This window comes from Papio anubis, chromosome 5 (assembly GCF_008728515.1).
Source record: "Papio anubis isolate 15944 chromosome 5, Panubis1.0, whole genome shotgun sequence".
In the NCBI taxonomy this organism is placed as follows: domain Eukaryota; kingdom Metazoa; phylum Chordata; class Mammalia; order Primates; family Cercopithecidae; genus Papio; species Papio anubis.
In genome coordinates this window covers 141819547-141835238 of record NC_044980.1, presented here as the reverse complement: position 1 = coordinate 141835238, position 15692 = coordinate 141819547, and the positions used below count along the sequence as shown (strand labels likewise).

Below are 15692 nucleotides of genomic sequence, written 5' to 3'. Positions count from 1 at the left end.
TATTCTGTGGCCTAGCGTGTGGTCTATCCTGGAGAATGTTTCATGTGCACTAGAGAAGAATGCATATTCTCCTGTTGTTAGGATGGAAAGTTTTATATATGTCTATTAGGTCCATTTTGGTCTCATGTGCAGTTCAAGTCCAGTATTTTCTGGTTAATTTTCTGTCTGGTTGACTATCTGTTATTGAAAGTGAGGTATTAAAGTTTCCTACTTTTATTGTATTGCTATCTATTTCTTTCTTCATGTCCATTAATATTTGCTTTATATATTTAGGTGTACCAATGGTAGGTGAATATATTTTTATAATTGTTATGCCCTCTTGATGAATTGACTCCTTTCTCATTTAATAATGATCTTTGGTTTTTTGTAACAGTTTTTGACTTACAGTCTACTTTATCTGATATAAGCATAGCAAGCTCTCTCTCTTTTGGTTGCTATTTCCGTGGAATACCTTCTGTCATTCCTTTACTTTCAGCCTATGTATGTCTCTACAGTTAAAGTAGGTCTCTTGCAGACAGCATATAGTTGGATCTTTTTTTTTTTACCCACTCTATGTTGGCCACTCAATGTCATATTTTTTCTTGAGATGGGGGTCTTACTATGTTGTCCAGGCTGGTCTCAAGCTTCTGTGCTCAAGGAATCTTCTCACCTCACTCTCTTGAGTAGCTGGAATTAGGGATTTGTGCCACCACATCCAGCTTGTCTCTTTTGATTGCAATGTTTAATTTGTTTACATTCAAAGTTATTATTGATAAATAAGGACTTACTCCTGCCATTTTGTTAATTGTTTTCTGGTTGTTTTGTAGATCCTTTGTTTCTTTTTTCCTCTCTTATTGTCTATCTTAGTGATTTGGTGATTTTCTATAGTGTTAAGTTTTGATTTCTTTCTCTTTCTCATTTGTGTATCTGTTGTGCCTTTTTGTTTCGTGGTTACCATGGATCTTACCTAAAACATCTTATAGTTGTGATAGACTATGTTAAACAGATAACAACTTAACTTTAGTTGCATATGAATACCCAAGACTTTTATAATTTTGCTGTCACAGTTTACATCTTTTTATATTGTATCTTCCTTTGTAATTTATTGTAGCTGTAGTTATTTTGACCATTTTAACTTTGAATCTTCATACTAGCAATTGGAAAGATTTACATACCATCACTATAGTAATGAAGTGGGGAATACTGTATTTCTTTTTTTATTTCTGAGGGATAACTTTCTGGATATAGTGTTCCAGGCTGGCATTTTTTTCTTTCAGTACTTTCAATATATTATCCCATTTTTCTCCTGATTTTCAAAGTTTCTGCTAAGATATTCACTGATAGTCCAACGGGGATTCACTTTATGTCACTTGCTGCTTTTCTCTTGATGCTTTTAAGATTCTGCCTTTTATTTTGCCATTTTAATAAAAATGTGCCTTTGGAATAAATTTGGTGACTTTTGAGCTTCATGGATCTGAATGTCCACGTCTCTCCCAAGACTTAAGAAGCTTTCAGCTGTTATTTCATTAAATAAACTTTGTGTGTGTGTTTCTCTTTTCTTCCTTTGAAGTTCATAATGTGAGCATTTGCTCATTTAATGGTGTCCCATAAATCCTGTAGGCTTTCTTCACTCTTTACAATTTTTTCCTTTTTTTCTTCAAACTCGGTTATTGCAAGAGACTTGTCTTCAAGCTCAGAGACGCTTTCTTCTGCTTGATCTATTCTGTTGAAGCTCTCAACTGTATTTTTTTAATTTCAAATCTTGGAGGTGAAGAATTCTTCACCTCCAAGATTTCTGTTTGATTCTTTTAACATGATATCTATCTTTTTATCGAATTTGTCAGTCAGATCATGAGTTGTTCTCCTGGTTTCATTGAATTTTCTATCTGTATTCTATTGTATCTCGCTGAGTTTCCTTAAGATCATTATTTTGATTATTTTTCAGGAAATTTGTGAAGTTTAATTTCTTTAGGATCAGTTACTGGAGAATTATACTGCTTTGATGGTGTCATATTTTCTTCTTTTCCATGCTTCTTGTGTCCCTGTGTTGATGTCTGTGCCTCTGATGAAATAGTCATCTCCAATTTTAGAGTAGCTTTCATAGGGAAAGATTTTCGCTGGCATATGAGTCCTAGGTTGGTCAGAGTGTGTTGGCTCTGGTTCCAGGTGGGAGCAGTAGAGCAGTCTCCATGCAGTTTTTTCAGTTGTGATTGACATCATTGATAGCTGCAGCTGATTCAGTGGCTAAGGCTACAGGAGTTTCTAGCAGCAGTGGTGGCAGGGTAGGTTGTTAGAGCTCTCTGTGGAAAAGTCTTTAGGGGGGTCCTCTTGATTTTTTTTCCCCCACAGTGGGAAGAAGTAGCTGAGGGGATCCCTCTTGGTGTTGGGTCTGACACAGGCCACAGGTAGCCACAGTGGTGCTGTGTTCCAGAGCACAGCTGCTTGGAGTAGCTGTGGAGTTTGGGTCCTGGCTTCAATGTCTTGTTGTACTACTGTAGAACCAGTAATGTGGCTGCAGGTTCACTCTCTGTGACAAGTGAATGAAGCTCTCCCACTAAACAGAGGACCGTTACTCTGGGCACTTCCCAGTAGGTTGGGCCCAGGGGTCAGGTATGTAGCTGTGACTCTGATGCTGGGGGCCAGGGCACAGCTCTGGTATGGCTCTGGGGAGGAAGGAGTGTTCCAGAAACTTGGGCCTAGAACCAACAGAGTACAGTGGCAACTCAGGCATCAGGAGAAGAAGTAGCACATCATGGTGACTCTGGACTCGGGAGAGGTGGAACACAACAGTGGCCTAGGGTGTGTGAGTCCAGGTACAGTGGCAGAGAATTCCTAGGAATGGAGGGGCACAGTTGTGGCTTGGGCTCTAGGAGGTGAGGTGCAGTGCAATGATAGCTCAACACCTTGGGGAGGTGCAACACCTCAGCAGCTCAGACTCCAGAGGGCTGGTTCACATCCAAGAAGATAGAGCTCTGCAGTTGCTCAGCCCATAGGGTAGGGTGAAATAACACAGCCAAGACTGTTTCCCTAGGGGGTAGAGCACCACATCTGCTCAGGCACCAGGAGTGCAGCTGCTCTGGTGAGACAGTCTCCAGATCCACAAGGGGCTTGGTGATACATAGACTTGAATGCTGGGGTTGTGGCTACTCTCCTGGGCTGACGCTCTGATTCTGAGGGGTGAGGTATGGGGTTGCTTAAGGCTCTGGGGGGTCGGGCATGCTCTGCTGGCTCAGGCATGATTTATCCCTCCCTTATCCAGCTACTGGAGGGCAATGATGTTGCCTACCCTGCTCCCTGCTGGATGATTTCCTTATGGAGCACAAGGCCAGCACAAAGAGGGCACTCAATAGACAATTGTGGAATTATTAAATCCATTGAAATTATCAGGCAAGAGGATCTTCTTTCTACATACACACACAGACACACACATATGGTTGGGATGTTTTTTCTTTTTCACAAATGGGATCATATTGTATGCATTGTATTGCCAACGTTTTTTCTTCTCCTTCTTTGTGCGTAATATCTTAGGGATCTTTCTTTGACTCTATGAAGACCCACTTCATTCGTTTTAACCGCTGGGTAATCACTCCTGTATTGATGGGCATTTGAGTTCCTTCCACTCCTCACTATTTCTTGTGATGCTGCTGTAGGCTTCCTTGAGTAGGCCTCTTGCTACACAGGTGTGAGTGTTTCTCCAGGAAAGACACCTAAGCAGGACTCACTGGATGGTAAGAGCTTCTCTTTCCTATCCCATTTACTGGGTCAGATGCCTAAAATCTAAATTTTCCTGAAAGACAAGCTGAGCTGAGAAGAAATTCCTTTCCCTGGGAGTGGTAGGGAGTGTCAGTCCTGGGCTTGGATCATGAACTTGGCGCACACACACACACACGCACACACACACATGCATGCACACACACACACGATTCTATTCCAGCCTGCTCACCAGGAAACCTAATTTTAAAACAGGAACTAATTCATGTGTTTTTCAGCTCTATCAGGTCATTTATGTTCTTCTCTAAACTGGTTATTCTAGTTAGCGATTTGTCTAACCTTTTTTCAAGTTTCTTAGCTTCCTTGCATTGGGCTAGAACATGCTCCTTTAGCTCAGAGGAGTTTGTTATTACCCACCTTCTGAAGCCTACTTCTGTCAATTCGTCAAACTCATTCTCCATCCAGTTTTGTTCCCTTGCTGGTGAGGAGTTGTGATCATTTGGAGGAGAAGAGGTATTCTGGTTTTTGGAATTTTCAGCCTCTTTGCACTGGTTTCTCCCCATCTTTGTGAATTTATCTACCTTTGGTCTTTGATGTTGGTGACCTTCGGATGGGGTCTCTGAGTGGACGTCCTTTTTGTTGTTGATACTATTCCTTTCAAAACAGGAACTAATTCATGTTAGCATCTTTTGTGGAAGCACAGTGAACATGAAAGTCCTCATATTTGAGTTCTAGTATAGGGTTTGTCACAAAACTTCCAAGAAAATGTAGGACAAGGGACATAGCCACTATGGTCCTAAATAGGTTTGAAGGAGGTAAGGAGTAGAGGAATAGACACATTACTATTCAAGGGCACTTTCAGTGCTAACCTTCCAGGGCGATGCTTTGGTTTTCTGTCCTTGACCCCAGGTTTGCCTGTAGGAGACACAAAATGGGGAGTGGATGCTTTAAATGCCAGTCAGTTTTCCCAGGTGAGTCAGAGTCAGCAGCTTGGTAACCTAAGCCCTGGTCAGCAGCCCTACCTTCTTTCCTGGACCTACCACTGCTAGTTCCTCAGTTGACCCCTGGAGAGGGCATGTTTCACATCTCATACAGAAGAAAGTTGGGAGAACGCCTTGCCCAAGACTTAGTAGTCTATATTTCTGACAGCTGCTGGGCTCCACCACCACAGATGCCTGGTTTGGTTTTTCTGACAAAGAAGTAGAGCTGAGTGGTAAGGCAAAGGTCCTGGGGTCACACTGCCTTGGTTCCAATCCTGCCAGCAGACAGAGCTGGAGCAAATCACTGACTCTTACTTTCCTTATTTTTAGTTGGGGGTGAATATTAAGTGAGGAATTTTCACATGAGCACATGATAAGGGCTCAATACACGTTTATGACTGTTGTTGTTAATGTCCACAACAAACACAGTTTTTAAGGTAACCAATGGTGTCTGATGAATTCGTAGATAGATGCATGTGTGTACAGGAAGTTACAAGGCTGATATTCTGCTCATATTTCTGCCGCTGGCTCCCTCCAAAATCAGTCTTCTGCTCATTCAGACTGAAAAAGTGTTCCCTAAACTAGCCTCAATGAGAATCCTAGCATTGATAATGGCTCTTTCTTAATCTGGAATTGTCTTGCCACCTATTTCTATGAAAATCCCATATTTCAATGTCCCCAATCACATGCCAACTCCTCCAGAAAACTTTGCTTTTCCCATTGAGAAGTGCTAACTTCATTTTCATATCAAATATATATCTATTTACTGATGATTCCCAAGTTTGTATTTTCCATAGAGACTTTTCCCTAACCAGACTTGTGAACAGTTCCGCCTCACCTGCCCACTCAGCCAAGCCTGCTCTCCTGGCAGGCCTCCTCCTGACCCCCATATGAAATAGATCCAGTGCCAATGGTAACAATAGGAAAAACAAGCTGTTATTCCTACTGTCACACACGATACAACACTCAACACAGCGTAGAGAATACTTTATTGCTTCTCACCAAAATGTATCTTTTTTTTCCTCACATACCAAGCAATTCTCCAGCAGACACCAACTGGGTGTCCTATAATACAGTTCAGTTATGACACTATCTACCTAAAGATAGTGTCATATCCCACAGTTTAGGAGCCCAGTCCCACAAAATTGCCCTCCACTTCAGGTGTCAGCCACAAGTCCCTGGTTGTGATCTGAACTTCTGACCAGTTAGCTGTAAATTAAGGGTTGCCATGATCCCTTCTTTGTGTTTGATTAATTTGTTAGAGCATCCCACCGAACTCAGACTAACACCTGACTTACATTTACCCATTTATTATAAAGGACATTACAAAGGATGTGGATGAATGCCAGATGGAAGAGAGGCATAACGTAAGGTATATGGGAAGGGGCACAGAGTGCCATGCCCTCTCCAGGTGCGCCACCCTCCCAGCAACTCTACTGATTCATCAGCCAGGAAGCTCTCTGAACCCTGTCCTTTTGGGGTTTTATAGAGGCTTCATTATGTAGCATGACTGATTAAATCATTGACCATTGGTGATTAGCTCATCTTTAGCACCTCCTCTCTTCCCCAGAGGTCAGGGCATGGGGGCTTGAAAGTTCCAATGTAATCACATAGTTGATTCCCCTGGCTACCAGCCCCCATCATGAGGCTATTAAGGAGTCCACCAAGAGTGACCTTTAGAACAAAAGATGCTCCTGTCCTCCAGGAAATTCCAAGGGATTTAGGAGCACTGCCTCAGGTGATCTTGTCACTTAGGAAATCATAAAAGTTTCAGGACCTCTGTCTCAACAACCAGGGACAGACACCAAATATGTATTTCCTCTTCTTCTTTTTTTTTTTTTTTTTTGAGATGAGGTCTCACTATATTGACCAGGTTGGTCTCGAACTCCTGAGCTCAAGCAATGGTCCCGCATTGGTGGCCAAGGTGCTGGGATTACAGGCATAAGCCACCATGCCCACCATGTATTTCTTCTTGTATCACACTATTACACAACCTCTGTCAGTTCATGGCACCCCCAGTCCTTCTAGGTGCTCAGGCCTTCTCTCATACCCCACATCTCATGCAACAGTTAATTCTGCTTCAACCTACAAAATAAACCAGAATCTCACCACTTCCCATCACCTCCACTGCTTCTACTGTTAAAAGAAAAAATTTTTAGAAAAATTAAACTTAACAGCATTTAATTGAGCAAAGAATGATTCACAAATTGGGCACCCCCCACCCTTGCCCCACCCCCACCAGAACAGGAACAGTTTCAGAGAGCTCCAGGCTGCAACTTGAGCAGGCAGCATTTACGGACAGAAAACAGAAGCGAGGTACAGAGGCTGCTTGATTGGTTACAGCTCAGTATTTGCCTTATTTGATCATGGTTTGATCAGTTGGCCACCTTTAATTGACTGAAGCTCTGCTGCTGTGATTGGCTGAGACTCAGCTTTTTGTTACAAAAAGTATACACCCAAGTTAGTTTCAGTTAGTTTATGTACTAAATTAGGTTATAGTTTGTAACATAAGAAATCAAATATGGAGGCATCCTTAGGCCAAATTTAGTTTAACATTATTTTTAAGAAAAGAAAAATAGCTCAGAACAATCTGAGCTGTGCGAGATATGCAAAATTTATCAGGCTCAGAGACATGAGTATGGGACTTCAGTAATGTCTCCTGCACCCACGCCCTGGGTCCATTATTAAAGGCATTTTATTCCTGACTAGCTGCCTCACCCATAATCCTCATTTTCCTGGAATTTAATAACAATGTATGGCCAATAAATAGCTTATGTTATTTTAATGTAAATTTTTGGTAAATAACTTAGGAACTGCTGCTTCTTTTCCTTTAAAAACCCAACTGTAATTGTTGCTAATCTGAGCTCATATTCAGGGCAACTTGAATCTATAATTCTGGGTTGCAGTCCTCAAACTTGGCTCAAATAAACTCTCTACTTATATTAAGTTTGCCTCAGTTTTGTTTTCCTTTAGGCCGACTCTCTGGTCCAGACACACTTTTGCTTGCATTACCGCAATATCCTCCTGCCAGTCTCCTTGCTTCACTCTAGTCCTTTTCCATGCAGTCTGTTCTCAACACAGCAGCTGGAGTGATTCTTCCAAATCATAAGTCTTATCACTCTTCCACCGAAAATTCTCCAGTGGTTGCCATTTCACTCAAATGAAAGCCACCATCCATAAAATGATCTAGCAAGCTCTGCATACCCAGGCCCCTGTTACCTCTCTGACTTCATCTCCTGCAAATCTCCCTGTGCTGGTCAATCTTCAGTCATCCTTTGGAGCCCACTCTGTATTCTTCTCTACCCTGTGCTGTGCCCCCAAAGCTCTCTTACTCTTTGGCTTCCAGTTATATTCAGTCATGGGAAGATGGAAGGTGAGAGGATGGAGTATTTATTCTGCTGGCCCCTTTCCTTTCGTGACCTTGGCTAGGCCATAGCTATGTTCCTCTGTCAAAGACACAACCACTGGCCCTGGGCCCTGGCTGCAGCAAGCTCTTTCTAGATTCCACTAGCTACCCCTCCTCTTGTGCCTTCAGGCCTAAGGATGTTATAGTGGCCAAGCATTGGTGGCCTTTTTATTTCTAGCCCTGGAGTGCCTCATCATACTTGCTGGTTTGCCTTAAGTCTGCCTACAGTTTTGTAATGAAGCTCCTTCTTCATTCTTTCTTTAATTATGACCTTGAAGATGTCTGCTTCCTACCTCTTTCTCACCATGTTCAAGTCACACTCTCTTCTGCCCTTCCTCTATCATGCTGGGCACCCTTCTGCCCCAGGGCCTTTGCACTGCTCTTCCCTTTTCCTGGCATGCTCTTCTTCCTGTCTGCCCCTGGATCCTTCCCTCATGTCCTTTTGGTCTTTGCTCAGTTGTCATTTTCTCAGTGATGACTTCTGTCTCTCTGCCCTTCTGAAAACTGCAGCCCCTCTACTGTGGCAGACCCTTTTTTTCCCATAACACTCTCCACCATCTAACACACTGTATAATTTACTTATTTATTATGTTGCTTGCCTTTCTCCTTTCACTAGAATGTGAAAGCTACATGAGGGAAACATGTTGTCTTTTTTCCTTGCTGATGTATCCTCTAGACTTAGATAAATGCCTAGGTGGTGTAGAAGGTGCTCAATAAGTATTTGTTCACTGAACAATTTGTTGAATAAATGATGTATTCTTATCTTTTCTGGGATCTGTATTAGTTTTCTAGGACTACTCTAACAAAGTACCACAAACTGGGTTGAAATAATAGAAATGGATTGTTTTATAGTTCTGGAAACTAGAAGTCCAAAATCAAGGCGTCAGCCTGGCCGTACTCCCTCTGAAACCTGTAGGGGGAGTCTTTCCTTGTCTTTTTCTAGTTTCTGGTGGTTTGCAGGCAATGCTTGGTATTCTTTGGCTTGTGGCTACGTAACTCCAATCTCTGCCTTCATTATCACGTGGAGTGCTCCTTGTGTGTTCTTGTCTATTCACAGGTGTTTTTTTTTTTTTTTTTTTTTTTTTTAAGATGGAATCTTGCTCTGTCACCCAGGCTGGAGTGCAGTGGCACGATCTCAGCTCACTGCAAGCTCTGCCTCCCAGGTTCATGCCATTGTCCTGCCTCAGCCTCCTGAGCAGCTGGGACTACAGGTCGCTGCCACCATGCCCAGCTAACTTTTTTTGTATTTTTAGTAGAGACGGGGTTTTGCCGTGTTAGCCAGGATGGTCTCGATCTCCTGACCTTGTGATCCGCCTGCCTCGGCCTCCCAAAGTGCTGGGATTAGAGGCATGAGCCACTGTGCCTGGCCCACAGGTTGTTTTTTTATAAGCACATTTTTATAAGATCATATTGGATTAGGGACCCGCCCTACTCTAGTATAACCTCGTCTTAAATAACTATATCTACCACAAGTCTGTTTCTGAATAAAGTCAGATTCAGAGGGGGAGGACTTCAATCTATCTTTTTCAGGGGGACACAGTTCAACTGATAATGGGATATGTTCAGTTTTTCCCTGGAATTATAGTACCTAACTTATGATTGCTCCAAGTAGATTACACATTTTCTAAGGAAACAGTTCAATTTTATGTCTGAAATGGCAAACTGGTGGGTGGCCCTTGGGTTGGGTTTGGTCTGCAGGCAAGTTTGTCTGCCCTGAGGTATTGGCCCATGCAGTGCTTTGAAAGATATTTTGAAATAATTTATAAATATTTATTTATTTATTTATTTACTTTTAGCATTTTCTTAGAGATAGGGTATTTATATGTTGCCCAGGCTGGTCTTGGACTCCTGGTTTCAAGTAATTCTCCTGCCTTAGCCTCCTATAACTTATAAACATTTAAACATTAGGAAGCCTCACTTACAAATCTGGGTTTTTGGTTTCCATGACAAACGAGAATGTCTGGTTACACAGACCTGTCCTGCACCATGTTCCTCATTGCCCAAAGCCTAGCAAGGGCTGCTTCTTAGACAGAACAGTGCCCTCCATGCCCCACAGGTACACCTCTCCCTGTTGTTGCCCCAACCTTGACGCCGGTGAAACTGCTTTTGCGAAGATTATGACAGTGAGAGAAGTTGAATGTGACTGATTTCGTCTTGCTTCTAGCCTCACAGGCTGGCTGTCATTGCTCATCCCTAGGTGTAGGACAAGCTAACCATATGAGGAATTTAGTTTATAGTTTAACTTTGAAGCAAGGATGATAACAGTCCCTCCCCAAAACGAATTCCCTCGTTGTTTGGGGGCTGAAACTGCCTTTGTAAGACTAATGAAAAGCCATAAGATTAAGATTATGGGAGGGACGTGAATTCTGCTAAAATGTAGGTATAGTTTCTCTAATTCCTTATTGCTCAGGAGTCATGTGGTCAGAGGTCACAAGATTTGTGACTTCCCCAATTGCTTCTGTAGGTAACAACACTATTGTAGAACCTAAAATTGGTCTTTTGAGATGTCTTTCAGACTTTTACATTCTTGCAACTGACTGACACCACCCAGACTCATGACTTCACCTGTCCTGTGTTTTCCATCTAGAAACAAACTCAGTGCATGAGGACTATTTTCTACGTTTCTATGATTGCATCCACAAACAATCAGCAGCACCCACCCCTTCCCAACCTGCCCACCAAACTATCCTTGAAAAACCCTAAACTCTGAGTCTTCGGGGAGATTGACTGGAGTGATAACCCTGGTTGTTCTACATGGCTGGCCTCACATTAATGAAAGGTTTTCTTTGCTGCAATACCAGTCTCAGTGAACTGGTTTTGTCTGTGCAGCAGGCAGAAAGAATCCATCAGGCAATTACAGTGGGATCAGCTGCCACTTGTTTTCTGGCCAGCTCACTCATTTTCATCAGTTGCCTGGCTCTTGCAGACATATGAGCTTGTAACCCCTGAACACCAAGCAAATATTAAGGAAACAAGAGGTATTCCATAATGATGGCAATGATGGTGATGGTGGTGAGTTGAAGGTGGGTTGGAGCTCCACCGTTTTTTTTTTTTTACTATATACTCTTGAAGCTTTCCCAATCTAGCTTTTATCTCCACTGCTCTACCAAATGTCCAGTGGTAAATTCTCTGTGCACATCTTACTTCTTAGCAGCATTTGACATAGTTAATCACCTTCTGCTCTTGCAGGTGCTCTTCCTACACTTTCTTCACTTGAATTCTGTACCATCTTATGCTCTTGGTGCATATCCTCTCACTGCCCACTCTTTCTCTATCGCTTTTGCTGGTTTCTACTCCTTTCTTATTCATATAAAAATTAATGTGTTTATAGGGCTCTTTCTTGATTTATCCTTTGTATTCTATCCTCCACTTTCTCCCTTAAGAGATCTTATTTGGTCTTCTAACTTTACATACCCTCTGCACAGTGACAACTCCCAAATACTTACCTTCAGCTTTTAACTTCTCCATGAACTCCAGATTGCTTTCTCTACATTTGCTTGCATGTACTAAAGGACTATTAAATATCACATATACAAAACCGAACTCCTGGTTTCAATTCACAAAGCTTCTTTTCTCCTAGCATTTAACATTTCAATAAGTATTAAATTATTTCAGTTGTTCAGGTAAAAAATATCAGAACGGCTCCAGAGTATATATTTTTTCCCTCTCATCCATTCTATATATCCACACATCCTCATGGCTCTCTGTGATCGTTAATTTCATGTGTTCACTTGGCTAGGTCACGGTGCCCAGTTGTTTGACCAAAGAACAAAATAGATGTTGAAGGTATTTTTTAAAAATATATGATTAAAATTCACATCAGTAGACAGTGAACAAAGCAGATTACCCTCTATAATGTGCGTGGGTCTTCCCACCAACTGATTGGGGGCCTTCCAATCAGTTGAAGGCCTTAAGACCAAAGACTGAAGTTTCCTGAAAAAGAAGAAATTCTTCTCAAGAATTCTTGACTGCAACATGGAAAATTTGTGTGAGCTTCTATTCTAGTCTGCTGCTCTGTGGAATTTGGTCTAAAGTCTGCAATAGCAAGTCTTACTTGAGTCTCCAGCCTGTTGGCCTGCCCTATGGATTTCAGATTTGCCAACCCTCACAGGAGCCGATTAGTTAATTTTTTTTCCTCTTTCTTTATCTTTATCAACTTTTATTGGTCCTGTTTCTGCGGAGTACCTTGACTAATACACCCTTATTTCAAAATATGTCTAATACCTAAACTCTTTTCATCACCTCTACCAGTAGCACTTTGGTTCAATCCATTATCATCTCTCTGCTGGATGTTACAATTGCTGCATATCTGGAGTTCCATCTATAGCCTGTAAGCCAGGCTGAGTCTTTACAACCAGAGGTCATGCATGTTACTCTTCTTTTTAGTGTCCTCCATTGGCTCTTACCTCATTCAGAGTAAAAGCTGAAGTCCTTAGATGACCTCTAAGGCCCTACACTGTTTGGTCTCCTGCTGCTTTCTCTGACTTCATCTCTGTGCCCTCGCCTGCCTCACTAGCCTTCAGCCACACTTCCTTTAACATGCTAAGCAAGTTGCTACTTCAGGGCCTTTGCTCCTGCTGGAAATTTCTTTGCTCTAATCAACTCATCAGGCTACCCAGGAGCAGAACAGCACTAGTTTCTTGCATCTTAAGGGAAGCCATGACTTCATCCAGAATGGACTATTCATTTAAGACCTGCCATAATGTGTGTCTCAGCCAACTGCCTAGGGTGTCATCTCTGACAGATGGCCTGGGATCCTTTCAGTAGTTGGTTTTGATCATTTATAGTCTAATTGTTGTTGTACCTGTGTAAGAGTGGTGTGCAGACCAGCCAAGGAGCAATGATAAGTCTACACATCTGTCAGCATGTGTAAGTTAGAGCATGGGACTTCTCGTCACTGTCTGATTTTCATGCACATCCCAGTTTTAAGTGATTGTTTTCTAAAGAAACTCTTGTGCTTTCATTGTGGGCCCAAGAAAACATTCTAATTCATACTCAAAAACACTGTGCTTCGGTAAGGGAAACACATGAGAAACTGTATGGGAAGTAGATACTTTAAATAGACCTGCACAGAGAAAACATCCTGCCCGGTGGCAATGTGATCAGAGACCCCATCCCTCCTGCACTCTACTCCCCGCCCCAGCTCTCAACTCTTTGCTGGATGTTACAATTGCTGCATATCTGCATACCTGGTCATATCAAAGCCCAGGGTCTTTGCGTAAATGGTTAGCTGGCTCCAGAGATTTCACTCCTTCCTGGGCCTTTCTCATTGTGTGTCCTAGCAGTCATGGGAGAACCCACAATGTATCCCATGTATCAGAAACGTGATCCTTCTGGGCTGTGGAATCAACTAGACCTGGCTCAGTCTTGACTCTGACATTCATAAATGGTGGGAGAAGGGAAGGAGTTGGACAAGTTATACACTCCTCTTTATCTGTTTCCTCACTTACAAAGTAGAAATGATGCCTACATTATGGGGCTGTTACGGGATTTGAATAGAATAACGTACAGTGAGAGCCTGGCCCACAGTAAACATTCGGAAACTGTGTCTCAGGATGAGTAAGCATGAAGATGACAGTGGCGCTTCAGAGACAGGCTCAAGACCCTGTCCTCTGGGGCTGGGCTGGTGTGTGATGTGGATACTCCTGACCTCCGGTGGGACTGACCCCTAGGCCATTCTTCACCTGGTCACCCAACTGCTCCTCTCAGAATATAAACTTGATTGGGACGCTGCCCTCCTTAAAATGTTGGTGATACTGACCTCAAGTTCAGCCTCCAAAGAGCCTGCAACACAGGCCCGGCAGGACTCCACCTTCTCTCGGCTCACACCTCCTATTCTTTGGGCCTTTCACTAGGGTCCTCTCACCACTTTGCTCTAGGTGTGAAGGAAACATTGGATGAGCAGTGCTCTTTGAGCTTGGTTGTTAGAGTAGTCATGCTTCCGTCCAGCCTTGCTGGCATTCAGCCATATTTTCTCCATCTCCTTTGCAAGATCTCATGGGAGGTTTTCTGAAATTTAGCCACAGTATCAACTGGATTCCCCTGCTCCACTGCCTATCTGAAATGGGAAAGAGGTTAGTCTGGTGGGACCAGTTTTGCATGCATACCTGTAGTCTTGTTGTATTTTTTTTTGTTTTATTTTTAATTGACGTATAATAATTCTACACATTTACAGGCTAGAATATGATGTTTCAATGTATGTATATATTGTGTAATGATCAGATCAAGGTAATTAGCGTATCCAGCATCTCAAACATCATTTTTTTTTTGTGGTGAGAACATTCAAAATCCTCTCTTCTATGTTGAAATATATGATACATTATTATAGTTCCCCTACTGTGCAATAGAACACTAGAACTTACTCCTCCTATGTAACTCTTACCTTGTACCTATTGACCAACCTCTCCCCATCCTTTAATGTATTTGGTTCTCCATCCCCTCACCTGTAAAACGCTGGGCTTCATCAGGTGATCTCCTGGATTCTTTTCCTGCACACCCGTGAGGAGCTGGCTCATTGATGCTGCTAGGTCGAAGTGAAGTGCTGCACCCACAGCTCCAACTTTATCAGAGAGCCAAGGGAGGCCTTTGCAGAGAGAGACTGGGTGGAGATCACTGTAAAGGGGTGGCAGGCCAGTCAGTGTGGGCCAAGTCAGTCAGGGAGGGAGAAAGCCAACAGCAGTCTTGATCTCTGGGATGTTCTCTGCCCTCCTCCCCCGCCCTGGCTGCCCCCACAAGAACCAAACTGTGTATCTCAATCCTAGAATGCGAGGAATGTGCTGCAGGCTGATAGGCATGAGGCGATCTGCTGAGAGGCAGGGAGGAGCCCTGTTCTCCAGGCCTGACAGTGCAAGAGCTGTGGGCCTGCAGGCTGGGCTAGGCTGCCCCTCCCACCCTCCCTGGGCCTCCTGCTGTAGCCGGGATATCAAAGGCTGCATTGTGCATTGAGCAGGCCTCGGTCCCTCGTGTGCCAGGGAGGAGGCGGGAGGAGGGACACCGTTGGGAGGCTGTCCCTTGCAGCACTCTTCTGGCCGGTGTTCTCAAGGGCCTCGGCCGGGGTAGGATGGTATACACATGGGTGGCTGCTTCTGCATCCCCAGGGAGCGGAGTCTGACCCGGGGCCCAGGTGAGTTTCCCAGGGGGCCCTTGGCCTGTGGCTTGGCCAAAGTGGATGGTCCAGTGGAGGCTCAGGGACCTGCTGGGTTGAGGAAACTTTTCTCCCAAAGATGGGGAGATGGTTGTGCTTTCTGGCTGCCTCTCCTTCCTCCCTGGGTGTTTGTCATGCTGGCTCTGTAAAAAGGGAGTAAAGCCTGGAAGCATCTGTTTTTTTCCTGAAGAAAGAGGCTTTGAGTTCGCTCTGTCAGAAGCTGAGCAGCACTGCTCCTGGCTGCCACTCCCAGGGTGTGACTAAGCCCTTCCTTCCTTTCTTCCCGAGATCCCCCAGGACAGGAAGAAAGTTCAGGCAGTGAGTTCCTCTGTGGCCTATAGGTGGTCATAAACTTGGCCTTAGTCATTCAAGCCTATTTTTGTCAGGGTTGCTGTTACTGGAGAAAAACAGGCAGTTTCCTGCCTCCACCTATTACAGTGTGATTTGTGTGTGAGTGTGTGTGTGAGTGTGG

General features: G+C 43.5%; 1 protein-coding gene across 1 annotated transcript in view; it reads left to right on the top strand.

Moving 5' to 3' along the window:
- Positions 1-14995: 14995 nt before the first annotated feature.
- SH3TC2 (SH3 domain and tetratricopeptide repeats 2) overlaps positions 14996-15692 on the top strand; it is a 61640-nt gene continuing 60943 nt past the window's right edge. Inside the window, exon 1 of the mRNA XM_003900335.3 lies at positions 14996-15199. Within this exon, the coding sequence (XP_003900384.1) occupies positions 15148-15199 (52 nt within the window). The 5' untranslated portion in view covers positions 14996-15147. The remainder of the gene's footprint in view (positions 15200-15692) is intronic.